The sequence below is a fragment of the Acyrthosiphon pisum genome, chromosome A1, assembly GCF_005508785.2.
Source record: "Acyrthosiphon pisum isolate AL4f chromosome A1, pea_aphid_22Mar2018_4r6ur, whole genome shotgun sequence".
NCBI classification, from domain to species: Eukaryota; Metazoa; Arthropoda; class Insecta; order Hemiptera; family Aphididae; genus Acyrthosiphon; species Acyrthosiphon pisum.
The window spans coordinates 105,260,037-105,279,361 of NC_042494.1; the positions used below are offsets into that span (position 1 = coordinate 105,260,037).

The 19,325-nt window shown below is 30.7% G+C and overlaps 1 protein-coding gene across 2 annotated transcripts in view; it reads left to right on the forward strand.

Moving 5' to 3' along the window:
* LOC100159627 overlaps positions 1 to 18,573 on the forward strand; it is a 42,151-nt gene extending 23,578 nt beyond the window's left edge. For both annotated transcript variants that reach the window (XM_003245615.2, XM_016805820.2), the window contains 2 exons: positions 14,078 to 14,365; positions 16,966 to 18,573. In XM_003245615.2, the coding sequence (XP_003245663.1) occupies positions 14,087 to 14,365; positions 16,966 to 17,526 (840 nt within the window). In that variant the 5' untranslated portion in view covers positions 14,078 to 14,086 and the 3' untranslated portion in view covers positions 17,527 to 18,573. The remainder of the gene's footprint in view (positions 1 to 14,077; positions 14,366 to 16,965) is intronic.
* The last annotated feature ends 752 nt before the right edge of the window (positions 18,574 to 19,325 follow it).

Consider the following 19,325-nt stretch of genomic DNA (forward strand, 5'->3'; position numbering starts at 1 on the left):
ATGAACCTGTTTTCCAACATATTATTATGTGGAAAAAAATATATTCGATTCAGGGGGAAATATTTCAGTCCAAGGGGGAAACGTCCAGTACCTCTAATATCTTTGGTGAGGAAACGTCCAAATACCCGTAAAGACATACCCGGACTTTAAATGTATTTATTATTCTATATTTTCTCATAAGTCCAGTTGTACTGTACGAGTTGTCGGCGCCAACTACATACGATACAAAGAGATCTCGACAGCGCGCATACAATACTAATAATTTAGAATAATAATAATGTAAAATAATATTGCACGTCGTCGTCAATTGGACTCACAAAGTCCGAGCAGCGTCTGCAGCACACGGATGAGGAGGTGTCGTCGGTTGTCGTCGCGTAGGTACTTGCGTGCGACAAATAATATACTTATTATAAAATACCGCGGGAAAGACATCCACCTATTTTCACTACTCAACGAATAATAAAAAAAAAACCGTTTCCCGTTAATCATAACGTGCTGTACGTTTCGCTCGATTACAAAATACCTAATAACAATAATATTTTGAAATGTATACTTACCCTGCATAGACGCAATATAATAAAGAATAACATAATAAACCCGCGCCGAGGACTGCGTACAACAATGCGCATCGCACAGCCGATAAATACTAAATACCTTATTATTATAATATACAACTGCAACTGGCATCATAATGATATCGTATCATCATGTATATACATTTTTATCATAAAAAATACAGTAAAAAACGTTCAGTCAGTCAGTCATTCGGTCGGTCTTCGTGAGATGTGGTTTTACCGGTGCACAATATTGTTATATTATACGCGATATTGGACATGACCGAAGATGAAAAAAATCAGTTTTCCGCGGCGGGCGGTAAAGCACAATTGAGCATAGAATATTTTATGCGATGTTGCCAAATTCACGTTTCCAAAATTTTGTAATTAATTATTTTCACGTATTATTACTCCAATTATTATGATATCTGACGCGAGCCGTGAGCCGAGCCCCTCAGCTTTATCAACAATGTTATCGATTAATAAATTAGTTCCGGAGTAGGTACCTACTATTCCGGATTACTATTGAGACTATTATTGATTTATAAATATTTTGATTTTATTATTTTCATAAGTCATAACTATTATTATTATTATTATTTCATTATTATTATTTCATTATTATCAAAAAAAGATCTATATACTGTATTATAATGTGACTAATATTGAGACTATTATTGATTTATAAATATTTTGAATAATGTGATTAGATATATTACATATTGACTATGAAAACATCATATTTTTTCGCCATGTTTTATTTTGAATCATTATAATTATTTAAATAAATATTTTTGTATAATACAGTTCAAAATTGAAAATGGCAACGTTGCAGAGTTTTTTATGCTCAATCGTGTTGGTTTTCTTTTGTATTTAAATTTCCTTTGATACGCTGACAATTTATGCTCAATCGTGTTGCAAAAAAGGTGTTTTATGCTCAATCGTGTCTCAGCCGCGGCGGGTGCGCGCCTAACGGGTCGCAGAGACGATTTTCTAACAGTTGTTCGCTACGTATTCGCTTTGCACACATTTAGTACCTAACTATAATATTATTATAATAAATCTGTCACAGCATAAGTAGGACTGTCACGTGTCATTTTCCCATTTTGAAGATTTGTAATTATATACTATTGTTATTAATATTTACCATGCAAAAAATACGGCGGAAAATGTCAATGGAAAAATTTGAACAATTGCCTGCCGATTTGTTTGGCAATGATGCGACTCAAAGGCAGCAGTTCAATAGTGACAGTAGTATAATATTATTAGGTATTATGTATTTTTTGGGAGTATCTAATGAAAGAAAAATATACACCCATCGAAGAATTTCCGATATATATAATAATAATTAATATTTTAATATCATTCGTGTAAGAAAATAAAACAATTAAATGAAAATGTGCAGCAGAATAACGCAATCGGAATCTATAATATTGTACGACTTTAAAAGTGTTTGATATAATATTGACATAAATACCAATAATTATAATATTATACATTATTGGTACCGTAAATACAATCAATTATAACATTGAAGAATAAACAACAAACTTCAATGACTAACAATCAACAAACTTAAATTACTATAATGGTGAATTATAAAGGTAAAAATACTTTATATATTTTTAAATATTGTTTTTGTAAATATATTGATGGCCCAACAATTATCATGATGCTACATTAACATATATTAAATAAATTACTAGCTTAGCTATAACAATTAATATACAGTACCTATATATACCTAGTTATAACATTATATAGGTACCTACTAAATATTTGGGTGTATATGAAAAAATAATTGACTACATAATCTTAGAAATTAAAAGTTACAATTGTTATAATACTTTTAAAAATGTCTCAAATACGTAGGTAATAACTTTTGTGACAACATCAAAATTTGACGCGTATAATATCATTGTCGCAAATGAATTATTAATGTTGTTATTACTTTTACTTTCTGACAGTTTAATAAACTCAATCGTTTGATTATATTATTATTCAATAAAGTAATTATGAGTTAAGTTACTATATATATTATAGGTAGGTAGTACTGTTTTTATTCACAGAGATTTATATATTGTAACATATTATTATTATATTGATTACCACTTATAAAAAAATGTTATCCTTAATCCTTATTATTAACTACCTACAAACAATAATACCATTTTACATTAGAACTCTTTTCAAATAAAGAATAAAGTACGTATTGCTTAAGCGTTGTAGCAATATGACTATGAGTACGCACTTTCTAGTGCATTGATATTATGAATAATTATTATTTATGAAAGAGTTGTGTACACTGTACTTGTATGTACACAATATAACATTTAAGAATATGTGTTAATCATGTTTAATACGTGCACATGGAAAAAAAAGATAAGAGTTTGTTTTAAATAAAAGTCATTCAAAGGTTATACGAAAATTCTAATTTAATATTTCCAAAAATTAAATGTTGAAAAATAAAATGATACTTTTAAACAGCATCAGATCATTAATACCCTAATAATCTATGATTGTCCTTGACCCTTGCTGTTAATAATTAATTTGTATTACTATAAAATACAATTAAATAATAAGTAATATTGCATTAATAACTAATTTACTAATTAAACCAGAAATAGTTTCGGTTTTACTCGAAATTGACTTGATCATTTAATAAATAATAAATATTATCTAGCTAAGGTAGATAATATGGACGTTTCAATCGTCTTTCGGAATTTTTCAAGGTAAAACTCAATAATAAGCAAATATAATGAACCATTACATTTTAGACATTTCCTCTATTATAATATTATAAATATATAATTGGACAAACCAGGTGAATAATTGATTTTCATAAAACAAATATCGTTATATAGGTACTATATTGCGTATTCGATAATGATGGTGTCATCGTGACGCGTTGTGTTTTAGCGAGTCTACATCTATATCTTCTATTGACCATAAAGAGCGTCGCGAATCGATATAAATATATAATATACGCTGTGCAGAGCTTGGGGTGAATCATCTAATTGACAGTCAGTGACCAATAGGTCGAAACAATATATTTGCCTATTTGTGTTTAACGAGAACGGACTAGATCCATATTTTAATTCATGTACAATATATATAAAACTTCTTTATAGTTTATTCTCAGCCGTACGTATATAATTAATTATATAAATACAACACCATACAGAGATATCTACAAAAAAAATAATAATGCTGAGACGCTTTGTCTCTAAAAACGTAAAAAAAACAAAATTCGATAAATAACTATGTTATGTCAAGATATTATTATATCGCTATTCAAAACTTAGAATTGAACCTCAAAATGCACTAACGTTTAAATATGTCCGTCAATCCCTATATATTAGCTCGGAAGGCACAAAATATCTTTCGACTTTCGTGTACGTCCCGCGGGGATCTTGCGTCATCGAGTAGGTGTCGGGTGGGTAGTAAACAGTACCTAATAATATAATACGTCAATATATTATTAAAAAAAAATTACTACGCAGCAGCAGCAGTACGTGTATTATACTATGCCACAGTGCCACCACTTTAAGCTACCCATTTACAGACACATAATATTATACACGTTTCCGCCGTACACCGTACACCGTACAGCAACCGTGTCGAAATTCCACAGAATTAGAGGGGCCCTGCCCTTTTCATAAATATTATATATTATGTACACCACGCGCGCCTGCGACCGGTTTGAAAATTTCGGGTGGCTTCAAAAGAGACAATGTGTACTTGTCGGGTACCTAATGCGTTAATATTATTATATGCGCACACACTTCGAAAAATAAACCAGAAAAATAATAATAATGGTAAAGGTGATGACCTCAAACCTTATTATATATACACGTATAAATCCATAACTATTCATATATTAGTAGACACCCGCGTGTCCTGGAGGGGCGCATTCTTGATTAAAACAACCGTCTGCCGACGGGGTTCACCGAACTCATCAATTTCTTTCTTTTCTATAACATTTTTATTATGTGTTTTAACTTTTAGTTACGTACCACCGCATCATCGAACAATAATTGTTCGACGATAATTGTGTCTGTGTATAAAATACATGTATAATATCATGTCTGTATCAAAATTCGGTGGTATTGCTGCTGTATTGTTATTTGTTAATATCCTCCGCCGTCGCGCGCGTATCGTAAAATAAGTAAATCATCAATCGTAATATTAAAATTTACGCATTTACGCACTCCGGTTAGCGATTACTGAGATAGGGGACCTGCAGGTCGGCTACGATATTATATTATATGTACCCTTCAGTCAGTCCGCACGATGAAGAAAAATCATTTCAAGGGGTGGGTAAGACTAAAGTTACAAGTTTCGAATTTCGTGTTGCATATTGTTATAGTCTTTACTTTAAAATTGGGTCCTCGTTTTCTAAAGTGTAATATAGTTGCACCAAGTGGACAATTTTGATCTCGGCCAATTGGGGGTGGTTCGCTTGTGGACCAGCGTGGCGCGCGTTTTCGTTGACTGATTTGTCTATAGAATATACACAATAATGACGTGTCGACGCAGTATAATATAGGTACCTAGGTACTTATCTATTAATAATTAATGTACTTATTACTGCGTAATCACGCCGACCGCGTATTGCGATTTGCGGCCACCGCACATCGAACCTTTTCGCACAAGTCATCGTCGCGAATCTTCTACATATTATTATATTATATATAAATATATTTGTATTTCTACAGTGTAGAATCTACACAGACGTGACGATAGTTTTTTATCGTCGCTCCTGGTTTCCGTTCTTATCATTTATTTACCAGTCAATCGTAGACGATTTCTAATTATTCACAACCCGGTGGTCCGTCCGTCGGGCATATAAATAAAGAAAAAAAAATCTAAAAGAAATCGTCGAGTCGTAAATGTCTATAGTAATCCAAGTCAATTTTATAATAAACATCGTTTGTAAATGTGGTTTTGCTATTTACACTGAAACAAAATAAACTCCGGCTTAATTTAATATTAATATCGACAATGTCGTAAGTATATATACTTTGTTCCGAAAAAAATCTGATCATATTATCTTACGCGCCTATACTTATACAGCGTATTAACTTTGGTGCATAGTACGTAAAAGATTTTTTCGTATCCACAAAAATTATTTATAATGACTCTATGCATAAAAAAAAGTGTCGGTAACGTGTAGTATTCGTACACACAAAACCGAAATGTCTATTATTATCTGCGAGAGAACAATTGTTTTCTCACGGATTATGGTTTTAGGCGCAACATTTACGACGTTATTGCTATTTTATCTATATGCGGCGAAACAATATTATACCGCGACTGTCTTCCTCTGCCCTTGGGCTGTTTAATGTCTTATAGATTCATAATATTATAATTGAATACCATTATTATTAATGATGCAAATAAAAAATTCGGTGGAACATATTTCTCAATATGTACTGGAGGAGTCGTTTTGGTTCGAATACTACCTTGAAGAACATAATATTTGACTACTGCAGTTGCGGGTGCGTATGAGAAAAAAACTCTCCAATTTCTGTATGTATAGCATATATTATGTACTTATATTAAGACAATAAAAAAAATAAATCAATTTTGCACACCAATTTTGAATCTACCGTTTTATACTGTGTATATGTCATTATTTAAACGCCTTTCCAAGGTATCTGGTATTTACGTATAATAATATGAATAATGTACATCATCCGGTCTTGGGCTTTTAGCTGATACAGCGGACACAAGAGCCAAAAATCCGTTTTCGAAAGAAAAAACACATCCCGGCCTTGGACCATGAACTCCGCAAAAACCTGTTTCGACTGTTTTTTATTTTGAACATATTACGTGGGATACGTTTCGAACCAGTCGTCTGCCCGCCGGTTGTCGGCCGATACATATTTAAAGCCTTACCACCTACCTACCTACCTACCTACCTAACCATACTTAGTTGGCATGCGTGTTTTACGGATTGCTGAGAGCTAAAATATCTAATACAAAATAACTTTGGGTTCAGTGGACGACGATCGCGTCCTCATAGCTCTCTATTTTTTCCTGATACATTCTGCTGTACCTGCGGGTGTCCACGGACCTGCAGCAGGTCTCCAATAAACATTATTACACACTGAGAATTATCTTACCTAGGGGCTAACTTGTGACTCACGACGAATCGATGTGTTGATCTTGTCAATTAGAAATCATTTTCCGAAAAGATTCAAAAGTAATTTCTAAAAGTATAACCACTATCGGAGCCATGTGCGGACCGGCAGGCGGTACAACAACGCATAATTATGTCGTAAAAATATATCTTACGATTTACCCGATGAAAATTTAAATTCAAGCGCATATACTATGATATACTCTGCAGATATGAGATGACAAGAAATATGCAATATTAGTATTGAAACAAGACACCATACGACATATAAAATGTGACAAGAGAAATTTAGTATTTCGGCCAATACTAAAAATGTCCAGTTGTTGATAACTTGAGAATTTCTGTGAATGTATAGGTAAAATTAGGAGTCCGGTAACACATTTATAGAAACCAGGCGAAAATAACTAAAAAACACTAACTGGAACTTATTTATATGGAGTTGTTGATCTGTTGACTTCGGCAAATACTTTATTATTAAGAACATTTTAATAATTTGTTATAATTTATAATACATACATTTTAAAACACTTAACTAACAATATAATACCAAGTACTGATTACGAACAAAGTTGTTTTAAATCATTATGATTATATTGCAACTTAAAAAATATTTGTATCTATATCAAAAACGGTTATAATAATTTATTAACCGAGAAACTATTTAATTTTAGTTCCCTTGAAATCGGAATACATAATAGTAATGATAAAATGGACAGTAATTATTACAGTTTATTGACTTTTCATCAAATTAATACGAAAACGATTAATTTTATAATCTCACTTGTGTAGTTTAGTATGTAACTCTCTAATGTTATTAAAATAATAATTTATAGAATATTCCTGTAGCAGGCAACTATAGCAAAATATACTTTTTATCAACTGTACCTTCATGGCGTATTATAAATACTAAAATGTTATAAAATTATAACAAACTTTACTTCTATGTTATTCGCTTCATTTTTGTTCAGCAAAAGATGTATAATATATTAAAACAATATGTTATTATATATTATATACATTCTGTGCTTACACGCCACATAAATATATACCTAATACACTATATACATTATCTGTATATATAATATGTCATATTATGATTTATGACAGCTGTATACCTACACGTTATTTTCCTTTATAAACGTAATCGAAAATTTACTTACCTAGTACCATACCTATATAAATCTCAAATAAATAATGATACAAGCAAAATGTTGGTAATTAAAATCAAAACTATTCGATCACAGGTTATATTAAACATTAATATAATCTGTGATTCGATTATCGAGTTTTAAATGTTTAATAATATTTCTGACGCCACTGTTTAAGGATTATCAGCCGTTGTGCGTTCATAATAATGTTCTGATATACGTTATCGGGTTTCATATCTCTTGGAACGCGACAGTATAATACAATAATAATATGTCGTTAAAAACGATTTTACCCTGTGGCAATAAGTACCTATTATATTATTACAGTTTCGACATACGATAAAAGACCGAAGAAACGAATGAAATGTAATAAAAAAAAAATCCGTCGCCAACGGACAGACAACCGGTGCATGTACTACTCAATTTTCAGTACAATAAAATATGTTATTATATTAATATTATGACCGTGCAGCTGACAATGGGAGATTTTTCTTTCGTTTCTTTTATATTTTATTTCCTCCGCGTCTTGTCCGAGTGACACACATGTGACATATTATGTAGGTAGAAACGCGGAGTATCCAATAAACGACGCGTTATATAGGTGTAGGTCCTCAATATAGTAATAGGCACCGACAATATTATCGTCTCTCCCATTGGTCACGTATAAGGATTTTTTTCGCGTGCTTTCCACATCTCGCCAATTTTGTTTTCGTTGCACGGTCAATTATTGCATAGGTATATTGTTAATATCACATTATAGTATGTACATAAATAGGTACAACACCGCAAATTGTTATTATATACATATTATACTATATCTATTGGGAGGCGTCGTTGGTCCACAGAGGACGACGATTTTTTGCGTACCGAATTGAAAATGCATCTTGTCCAAATCGATCGTTCCGCGAAACGGGATCGAGTGCAACGTATATTATGGGTACAATATCAACAATAATAATATATCTAAGGTATAACACACACACACACACACACACACACGCATAGTAAAAAATAATATCGGTTGTAGATTCTCAGAACATTATATTTATCGCTGTGAACGTTTTTTTATTCGCTTTATTTACAATATAATAGTATTATTATACGTTGCAGTTTTATTGTCTCAACGCGTTCGTCGTCAAGAAAATAAGATTCAACGAATATTTTTATTTTTATTATTATTATTATAATTTTTTAGAACGTCGAGGGAATAATAATAATAAAAACGGGAAACGCGCCTGCGGTGGCTGCAACGCGTGTGTACGAATAATTATCGAACCAAAACCTGTCCGAACTGTTTTCGAAATTATATCATAATGATAATTATTATAGTCGGCGGTCATACAACGATAACAATTAACAGGAATCGGCCTAGTTTTTGGTCGACCGCACGCGACTACGTATAGGTATCTACTACGCTTCGTAAATAAACGCGAAACCCGTTAATTGGCGGTCAAGTTCGTAATGATTGTCATCGTCTCGTTTGTTGTTTTTTATTAATAATATAATACCACTAAATACGAAATTAAAGACGTCCGAGGTTAGATCACACGACTGCGTCCTGGGCGCCAAATTAATAAACGCATCGAATTCAATAAATTCAGATCGCACTGTACCAATGATTCGCGTGTTATAATAATATGTTATGCTACTTAGTACCTACTACACACGTCAATTTTTTATTATTTGTAATACTATTGATTATCATTATTGCATATTTTGTGGTCTGAAATAATTATCTGCGCGAATCAACGGTGATTCACGTACTTGCACACTTATGTAATTTAAATAAATCACGATGTGTCAATAACGATATATATTGACACGATATAAGTACTATTACACTATAATACTATCTCGATAATAGCATGTTATCACGATCATTATTCTATCGCTGGAAATTGGAATACATTCAAATCGGTTTGTGTCATGTCAGAATATTTACTATGTCTTAACACGCTCTCGACGTGTACCTACTGAATTTACGTAGGAACCATTATTGTATTCCACGTTAAGTCCCACCGCAGAAATTGGTTCATATAATAATATAATGCATCATTTAAAGGTCGAAACGTTGATACACGTCCGCTTGTCAGGCCATTTTATCGTTGAAACGAAGTCAAGTATTCAACCGATCTAGGTAATTAGGTATACCGTATGTACTTTACTATACAACTATTATAGTGATCCGGTGTCCGTTTGACATTAATTGATATGTTATTATATAATAAATGTATACCTACACTATAAGTCTATACTTTACACAAAAGTGACGTGTGCATCAAAACTTTTGTGAATAGTTTTAGTGCCAATGGTTTAGAAAAGTGGACCTGCGTCATCCAGAATTGGCTGCCGGATCGCGCCAAGTTGTTATTATAAACGTTTTCACATTTTAATAGTTATAATTTATACAGTTATGATATAAAATACGATTTTTAGATTCTGAGTGGAACGATGAATGTATTGATTTTACAATGATGTGTGTTTTTTTTTAAATTTTTTTTTGTGTGTACACGATAAGTAGTCGAAATAATGCTTCGATTTTCAACTTCAGTATCTTGTTTGATTGGAAAGTGAATATCGTTGGTGCATTGGAGAGGTCAAAATTTAAAATTCCAAGTAATTTTCAAAAGCGCCAAGAAAAACCAAAGAAAAATTAAGGAAAAACGGGAATTTTTACGCAAAATCGATTTTTCACAAAATTGAATTTGGTTTTTGGTGTAACTTTTAAAAAAATGACCATAGATACATGAAATTTTGACTGAATGTTTATATTAGCATTTTCTATACACCATAACATTTTCAAAATATTTTATTTTGAGCTCTTTACGGACATTGTCAGTTTTCATTTTTTTTTAGTTTTTTTTCTAAAAATATCAATAAAATTTTATTTGTTGATTAAAAAAGCTTGAAAATTTAATAAAAGGCTCCTAGTATATTGTTTTAAAAGCAGATGAAAAATATTAAAAATCCTTAGTCACAGTTTTTTTTTATAAGCATTTAAAGATCGAATTTTGACAAAATATGGAAAAATCACGAAAATTAGCAAATTATTTCGAGTTATAAATTCATAAAAATTTTTCTTTTTAATCTAAGATTTTAAAATGTAATACAAGATTCCTTATAGGATAATCTACCTTTACCAAAAAAAAAATGTCTATAAGAAACTCAAATTAAATTTTTATGGGCGTTTGAAATTCATATTTTTACAACATTTGATATTCACTCGATTTCTCATGTAACGATTTTCTTATTGTGTTGTAATTAAAAAACGAATGACTGTAGATACTTGAAAATTTCACTGAATGTTTACATTAGTATTTTCTATATACGATGAAATTTTGAAAATAATTTGACACTTTATGAGCTGTTTACGGACATGGTTAGTTTTCAATTTTTTTAGTTTTTTTTTCTATAAATATCAATAAAGTTTTATCTGTTCGGCCAAAAAGTGTAAAAATTTAATACAAGGCTCCTGATATATTGTTACAATAGCAGTTGAAAAATATAAAAAATACATAGGCACAATTTTTTTTTATAAGCGTTTAAAATCGAATTTTGACAAAATTTATCAAATTTAAAATTTAATAATTATTTCGTAGTTAAAAATTTATAAAATGTTCAATTTTTATATCTAAGGATTAAAAATGTAAAACAAGATTCCACCTAAGTAGTTAATCCTGTTACCAAAAAATCTAAAAAATACATAAGCACAATTTATTTTTATAGTCATTTTAAGCTCAAATTTGGACGAAATCACATATTAAAAAACCTGGAATAACTATTTTAGTTATTTTGTTGTGATTGTATATTATTGAAACTTCTAAAGTATACTATTATATATCTATGATAGTACCACGATTTGTTGTTGATGTATAACGCGTTATAAGTACCTAATGGATATTGTGATATGATTAATTTGGAATTTATTATAGATACCTATTATTGGTCAATTTTTTTTTTAATACCATAGATAAGTATATAAGATACCTTATACCTAGATTGACACACCGTCTCCGCTCAGAATCGTTTTTCTTATACAGTGATATTATATCATTGAATTCAAATTTAATACTATCCATTATACAGTGACCCACTTGTAACCTACTGTACAGTAGAGCGACATCCACTTACCCACCTTTTTAACATCATAACTGTTAAATAAAATTCCACAATTTGGTGTTTTTACAAGTTTTTTACAAGTTTTTTGAATACAGAAAAAAGTTGTTGAACGCTGAGTTTTATTTATCGGCGATAAGATAGGTACGATTTGCACGAGTCGTTGAAGAGAGTCTCAATTTAGTCACATCTAGTGTTCGTGTATTCGAGTTTTGAGTTTTTTCTTTATATTCACCATATGCAGTACCCTGTATTGCAATAAATACGACCCTCTCCCGGTAAATATTGTAAATTTGTTTATTTTTTCTATGTATGTCATATTGTTATCAAAACAAATACTTTATAATATTATTATAAACTGCGATCGGACAATATGCTTCCTGCATGGGCCACCGTTATGATATCAGTTTACGTTATAGTCATTGAAAACGCGCGTTCGTCATGAGCTCGAGGAAACGATATTTCCTATTACGCGCCGCCCAATTGATATGAATTTTGACACCGCAACAACACGTTTTATTATGTAGGTACGTCAATAAAAAAACACATGACGCACAATCGCACTGAATTCTCTGCGTGTCGCCGATTTTCCCTGTTATTGTGATCTTCGAATACAATCGTTGCACATACAAAATATATTATACTTGCGGTACACTTCGAGATGCTCTACATTTCAAACGTCTAATAACGCCATTAAATTTCACGCTGAATCGGTTATATCAACATTCTAACATTTTGGCGATTTCGGTACAACTTGTGCTATAATATTATCATGATATTATATATTCATCTGCAGCTGTACTTTTAAATTATAACTTAATATTATAATATTGGTGTTCTCCCGGCTGCCCGTCATCGTCGTCGATACAATAATAGACTGATGACTTGTCTGCAGTGATTTACAAACGTCTCTCATTTAGGTAAAGTTTTCTGCTAAATTATAATGGGTTTAATTTCTTAAAATTACTGTCTAGTTTTTACGAACTTATATGCCTGGATTCTGGAATATGACATAATATATACCTGCATACAATAATAAGTGATTACAAAATAGTTCTGTTAGTGTTTTAAAAAAATAATAATATTTCGACAAGTACCATAAGCAATCTTATCGTTGCGTTAGAAAGACTAGTTGACTTTTAACCGTGGGTTGATATTTGATAAATATATTTATATTACATAATAATATATTATATAGGCTATCAAATGTTTCCGATTTAAATAAATCTTCCAAGAGCATATAAAAATATGCATTACATAATTTATAATATATGCCATTGTCATTTGTGTAAGTACGTTGTTCGCACATCGAGCACAGTGCACACATATTATAAAATGTGTACACATTTGGCATACTATTATGACCTATGACATTGCAATATCTATCGTCACGGTGTTCATCACCGCCGTTATATGAAATGTGCATTAGATTCTCATCATAATAATTCCGTTCCAACATTATATATAATACTCATCGTACCGTTATTATTTGAACGTTGTGCATTTGGTAGGCTGAAATGTTTATAATTTTATTTACTCGAATGACTGCATTCTTGCGAGTTTGTGACCAGTTTGCTTGAGCGAGAAAGAGGAGAGAATAAGCCGCCTTAATTGAACTTGATTTTTTTATCTGTTCCATATATATATATACATTATTTCCACTGCATTTCTCACTAATTGAAAATTCATTTTTTATGTACGTATCATATAGACTTGTTGGAATAATAATTGTCTTTGAATGTCTTAACGATTTAACCGATATCATTATCGTAATACTGATTACTGAAGTGTGAAAAATGGTGTTTGTACATAACGCAATACTTTGAATACGATTGTATGACGAACACAAAAACGATTCCAAGAAGAAAGAATGACAATGACTCAATTAGGTACTTACTATTTACTACGCATAATTTATACTTATATGAATAATGAATATAAGTAATTACAATTACCTGAATTACCTATCGACAGTTTAGAAGAGTAATAATTAATATAAAAATGTATTTTAATATTTTATCGTTAGCTATATACGTCGCAACTTTGAACTTAAAAACACTTGTTACGCGTACGGATGTACTGTGAGAAACTTATGTGTATTTCTATTTTTCTAGGATCCAATCATGCCACCTGGCGTTGCAGTGTCCCCAAGTTCGATTTCATCAGGATATGCAGCTTGTTCATTGATCAACGTGGACAGAACAGATCAGCAACAAGCTCTCCGTGAAAATTTCCCGGAAAATATGGATTCACATATGGGAATTAGTAGCAGTAGTAGTAGCAGTAGCAGCAGCAGTAGTAGTAGCAGCAGCAGCAGCAGCGCTAGCAGTGGGGAGAGTGCTGAACTTTCAGACAAAGATCAACTTCAGGTGCAATCCTGTTACAAAGGCCTAAAAACACAGGTATCTATATACTAGTTGTAATAAATTACATCTTAAATTTTCAAAACTCTGTGAAGGCAAAATATATTTTCAAAAAAAGTTTTAGTTGGGTTTTTAGGATTTCTTGAGTGCTCCATAAGATTTTAATAATAACAAAGACAGGAAAATGATTTTTATAAATCAAGTTAAACTGACTTTAAACTAAAAATATTGTTATCAAATACTACTATTGAATGTTTCTCTTCTCCTGAATACCATAGAATATAGAAAGCTACATAATTAATAGCTATATTTTAGTACATTAGTATATTTTATATATTGAAGTAACAACTTATACTTATTAAAACTTTGAAAACTCATAACTGCTATTTAACATTTATTTTTTTTACACCACACACATATTGTAATCAAATACGCATTTTTGATTAAACTATATTACAATAACGGTCATAAATCCATTAAAGAATCATTTTTAAAATGGTAGTTGTCGCTTATTATACAAGTAACCAGTAAGTATAGGTATAACTAGAGTCTAGAAAAGTAACTATTTTCTTTAGTCAAACATTCAGATTTATGTTAGCAAGCTAATTTATGTTATACATGTTTTAGTACATAATATTCGTTTAAAAAAATATCAATACATACTTATTACTTGTTAAACAAGATTGTGTAGTTCAACTTATAATAATTCATATTCATAAAATGTGTATAATATACAGTATACACTTTAACTGGACTTATCAAATTATTCTTTGTGAATATATAATAAAATATTTAATATGTATTGAAATCAAAACAAACGAGATTGTATTATAATCGGTTATAATATAGCGTGTAATAGTTATAATATGTCGAGTTATGTTTATGCAGACTATTCAATGCCGGTTTGGGATCAAAATGTATTTAATGAAAAACTAGATACGTCAGGATTCTACGTGTCAAAATAATATGTTTAAAGAACTATACATTTCGAAGGATAAAGACGCAATTAATAGTGATCGTTATTCTTTGTTGGTGCATTACGTGTAATCGAATTATACACACCAAATACATAAAAATATAAAATAGTCGGTGTTTTCTGGTAAATTTCTGGTATTATACGATTACGATATTACCTATAGTGTACCACGGTTGTTTGTTACAATTTTCTCAAGCCTACTGACTACCACCGATAACTCACTGCATGGTGCGTGTTGTAAGATGCATATGTAGACGTAAATACGAAATAATACTTAATAGTAATATAATACTGAGCTAATGTGGTATATTATTTCACATGATTTTATTTTTTTAAATAATATTCAATTATTTGTACAACCATATTTTGCTATTTCAATCCTATAAAGTATTGTCAATTATCATAATGATCAATAACTATGTTTCGCTGAACCCCTATGTAATCAATTACAAAATTCCTAGACAGAGTTATCATTATAATATAAAATATAATAATAAACCATAATCGATTTATTGTATGCAATATACTAAAGTTAAAGTTAATATAATAATTTTAAAGGTCTTCTGTTAATCGTGACATTTTATTTTAGCCATTTATTAACAAAGAAAAGACTAATTACACTCAAATTAGTATACCTGATGTATATTATATTGTTTTTCTTTTGTTCTGATTTATGCTATCAACATACCACTAAATGGTAACTGAATCGTTAAAATAAAAATCGTAAATTACTTCTGATCGATTATCATTATAATTATAAATTATAATTTATTTTGATGATTATACATAATGAAGGTTTGGTTGTTTAATGTATATAAAATATGTACTTAATTATATAAGGACTTATATAATTATTACAGTATTCTAACTTCTTTGAATATTTGAGTATTTATTAAAATTAAAAATAAGACAGAAAACCTCAAATATATTATTTTTGCAGTTTCATTGAAACAGAATTATCAATCCTATAATTATTTAATTAACTATTCAATAATTCTAAAAAGTATGTAATAATAGCTAATAAGCAAAAATGAACGCAATAATTTAAAACTGTAACTTCATTAACCTAAATCAACAATCTATTAATTAAATCCAAATAAACAAAATTTGTACAGAATTAAGTAATACCTACATAAGAAGAGAGTGGAATCGTGATATGCTTGTAAAACCATGCAATAATGTGGTATACTAAATCACCATATTATAACGATGTGTTCAATTACCGAAAATGTAAACACATAACAGCCACTCATGCACTAACATGCCAGTTTATATGAATATATATTATAATAATTTTACATAACTCATTCGTGACATGATTGATATGTCGAATAATTTACAATGACACTCTCCAATAAAAATGTAAAATAAATTATTACGTCTGCGATAGTGCGGGCGGTTCACATAGGCAACACAATTTACACAGAAATTATTGTTTATCACAATTCTCAATAATGATTGTTGTTATTGACGGTTAGACTTCACCTATGTCCTCCAAAGTCCAAACCTTTTGCTGATATGGCGATATCATGCAAGAAACAGAAGATCCATGAAAACATATCTTCCTCCTCCCCGCTACCTACATACCACCTACATACGCCACCCCTTTATGCCCGAATCGTAAAATATTATTATATTTTAATGTCGTCAATAATCGTTATAGGTGTACGTGTGCGGATCGATGGCCAACTTGTACGTGCACAACTCGTCTCCGGAAGGCAGCTGGGACCTGAAGTTCACCGGGATCCCGGTTGTGCTGTACGACAGCGGGGAGACTAGGTCCAGAGACAAGCCCCGCATCCAGATACTTCTCGTGGAGCGCGGCACGTGTTTCGCCCTGTGGCGGGACACGATCGACAACTTGACCTCGTACAAGGTGTCCAGCCAGGGGTTCCACACCATGTGCTTGTCGACCGACCACACCCAGCTGATCGGATTGAGCTTCGACTGTTCGGAAGCCGCCCAGCAGCTGTGGTCGCACATCGACCGGCTCACTTCCGACCCGGAGAACATCCGGCTGTCCGGCCCCGGAAACCGGTCGAAGAGCGCCAGGAAACAGAAGCACAGACCGGCGCCTGTCCGCCGGCTTCCGGACAAGTCGCACATATCCACACCGTGCTGCTTCGAGCACATCACCAACGTCGAAGTATCCGACCGGTCCAGATACTTGTCTCTGCAAAGTCTCGTGCCAACTCCGGCGATGGTGCCGCTTGACGCCCCTTGACCAGTGAAACGTGACAAAGACGCGTGAAACGGTTCCGGCGGCGGCGGCGTACATCATAATATAATATAGGGATCTCTGTACATAGTCAGTTTTTTTCGCAGTCATTATTATATTCTTTACGAGAACCGGCAAACACCGCGTTGTAACGATTTAACTAAACCAACACTCGCCGTGTGCAGTCTCGTTCCGATAGAATCCTTTTATAAGTATACAATATATAATAATAATAATACTCTCTTTATCCTAGTCCGCACTGGAAAATTGAATATACTGATACTATAATAATATGGTATTAATATATTATAAGTAGTGTTTTTTGTAGTAAGACGTCGTTCGTGTCGAACGGGGAAGTAAAAGTTCTAACTACGTCCCGCATACTACAATGATAATAATATATAAAATATATAAAATATGTATTATTTAAAATTTATAAAAATCGAAGTCGTGATATTATGTTAAGCTTAAGAATAGTAGTTATGTCATCGACGGTAAATATTGTGCATGTTCATTGTTCAACGATTGTATACTCTTTAATAAAAATGTATGTTTTATGGCATACTTAACTAGTTGTAAATAGCAATATGATACTTAAACGAAATTATTTAACTATGCATTACGACTAAATATAATATAATGTCATAATGACTGTCATTAAGAAGATATTTTATAAGTTTACAAATTCTTGTATGCTCGTATCCTTTATTGTTGCCTACATAATATTATAAATATTCCATAATCACTTATGCTTGGGTAAACTCTCTAAGTTATGTTTATATGTTATTAGTATTATTACTTATTACCTGTTATATAATATTGTATTAATTTATGACAATTTTTTTCTTACACACTTCATGCTTTTACTTTAAATTTTAAAATAATAATTTTATTATATCCATCATCCATATAAAATTATTATAACTAGATATTGTTTTTTTTAATTTATTAATAAATATTAAGACTAAAATATGTAACAGTAATTAATAATTATTACTTTATAGTATTTATAAATATACGTAATATATAATATATATCTGTTGTTATACATAATAATATAAATTTATTTATTCAAATTATGAAATTAGATTTTTAATTTATGACCCATAAATTATTGTAAAGAACTAATTAGTTAAATCAAAATATTTTTAATACAATTTGTATGATACTAATAAATTTAATTTAAATTAATTAAAACATAGTGGTATATTTTAAAGATATCAACTATAAAAATTTACAAAAAAAATAAACAAACCACGGATATTTTTAATGAAAAATATATATTAATAGATAGTTAATCATAAAAGTTAAATATTTCTGTTATTACCTATTGTTGTTTCAACCAAATATTTGTGAATTCTCGAAAATCAAACTATAAAACTTACATAGTAACACCTACATTTATATAAAAAAATCTATAGCATACCAATTTTAGATTTGTATTCTGTTTAAATTTAAACAGTTAGAACAAAAATCATTTTGAACATGATATTGTTTTTTTGTTCTCTATATTTTCAAGTTTTAAATTCTACGTACCTATAGTATACATTATTTTTTATAATATTATCTAATCCTAATGGATTCAATTTGTATCTACCATCTTCAATATTATATCATTTGGTATCTATTTTATATACAACTTTTTTTTAAACAATAAACATTATAATATAATGTAATGTTTATTTTCAATTCTCACTAGTTAAGATGTATTTTTAAATATAACATTGGTAATAAATTTATGACAAGGAATGTTAGAAACTTCGACCTTGCCATACATCAATAGCAAAAGTCTATGTGATGGTGAG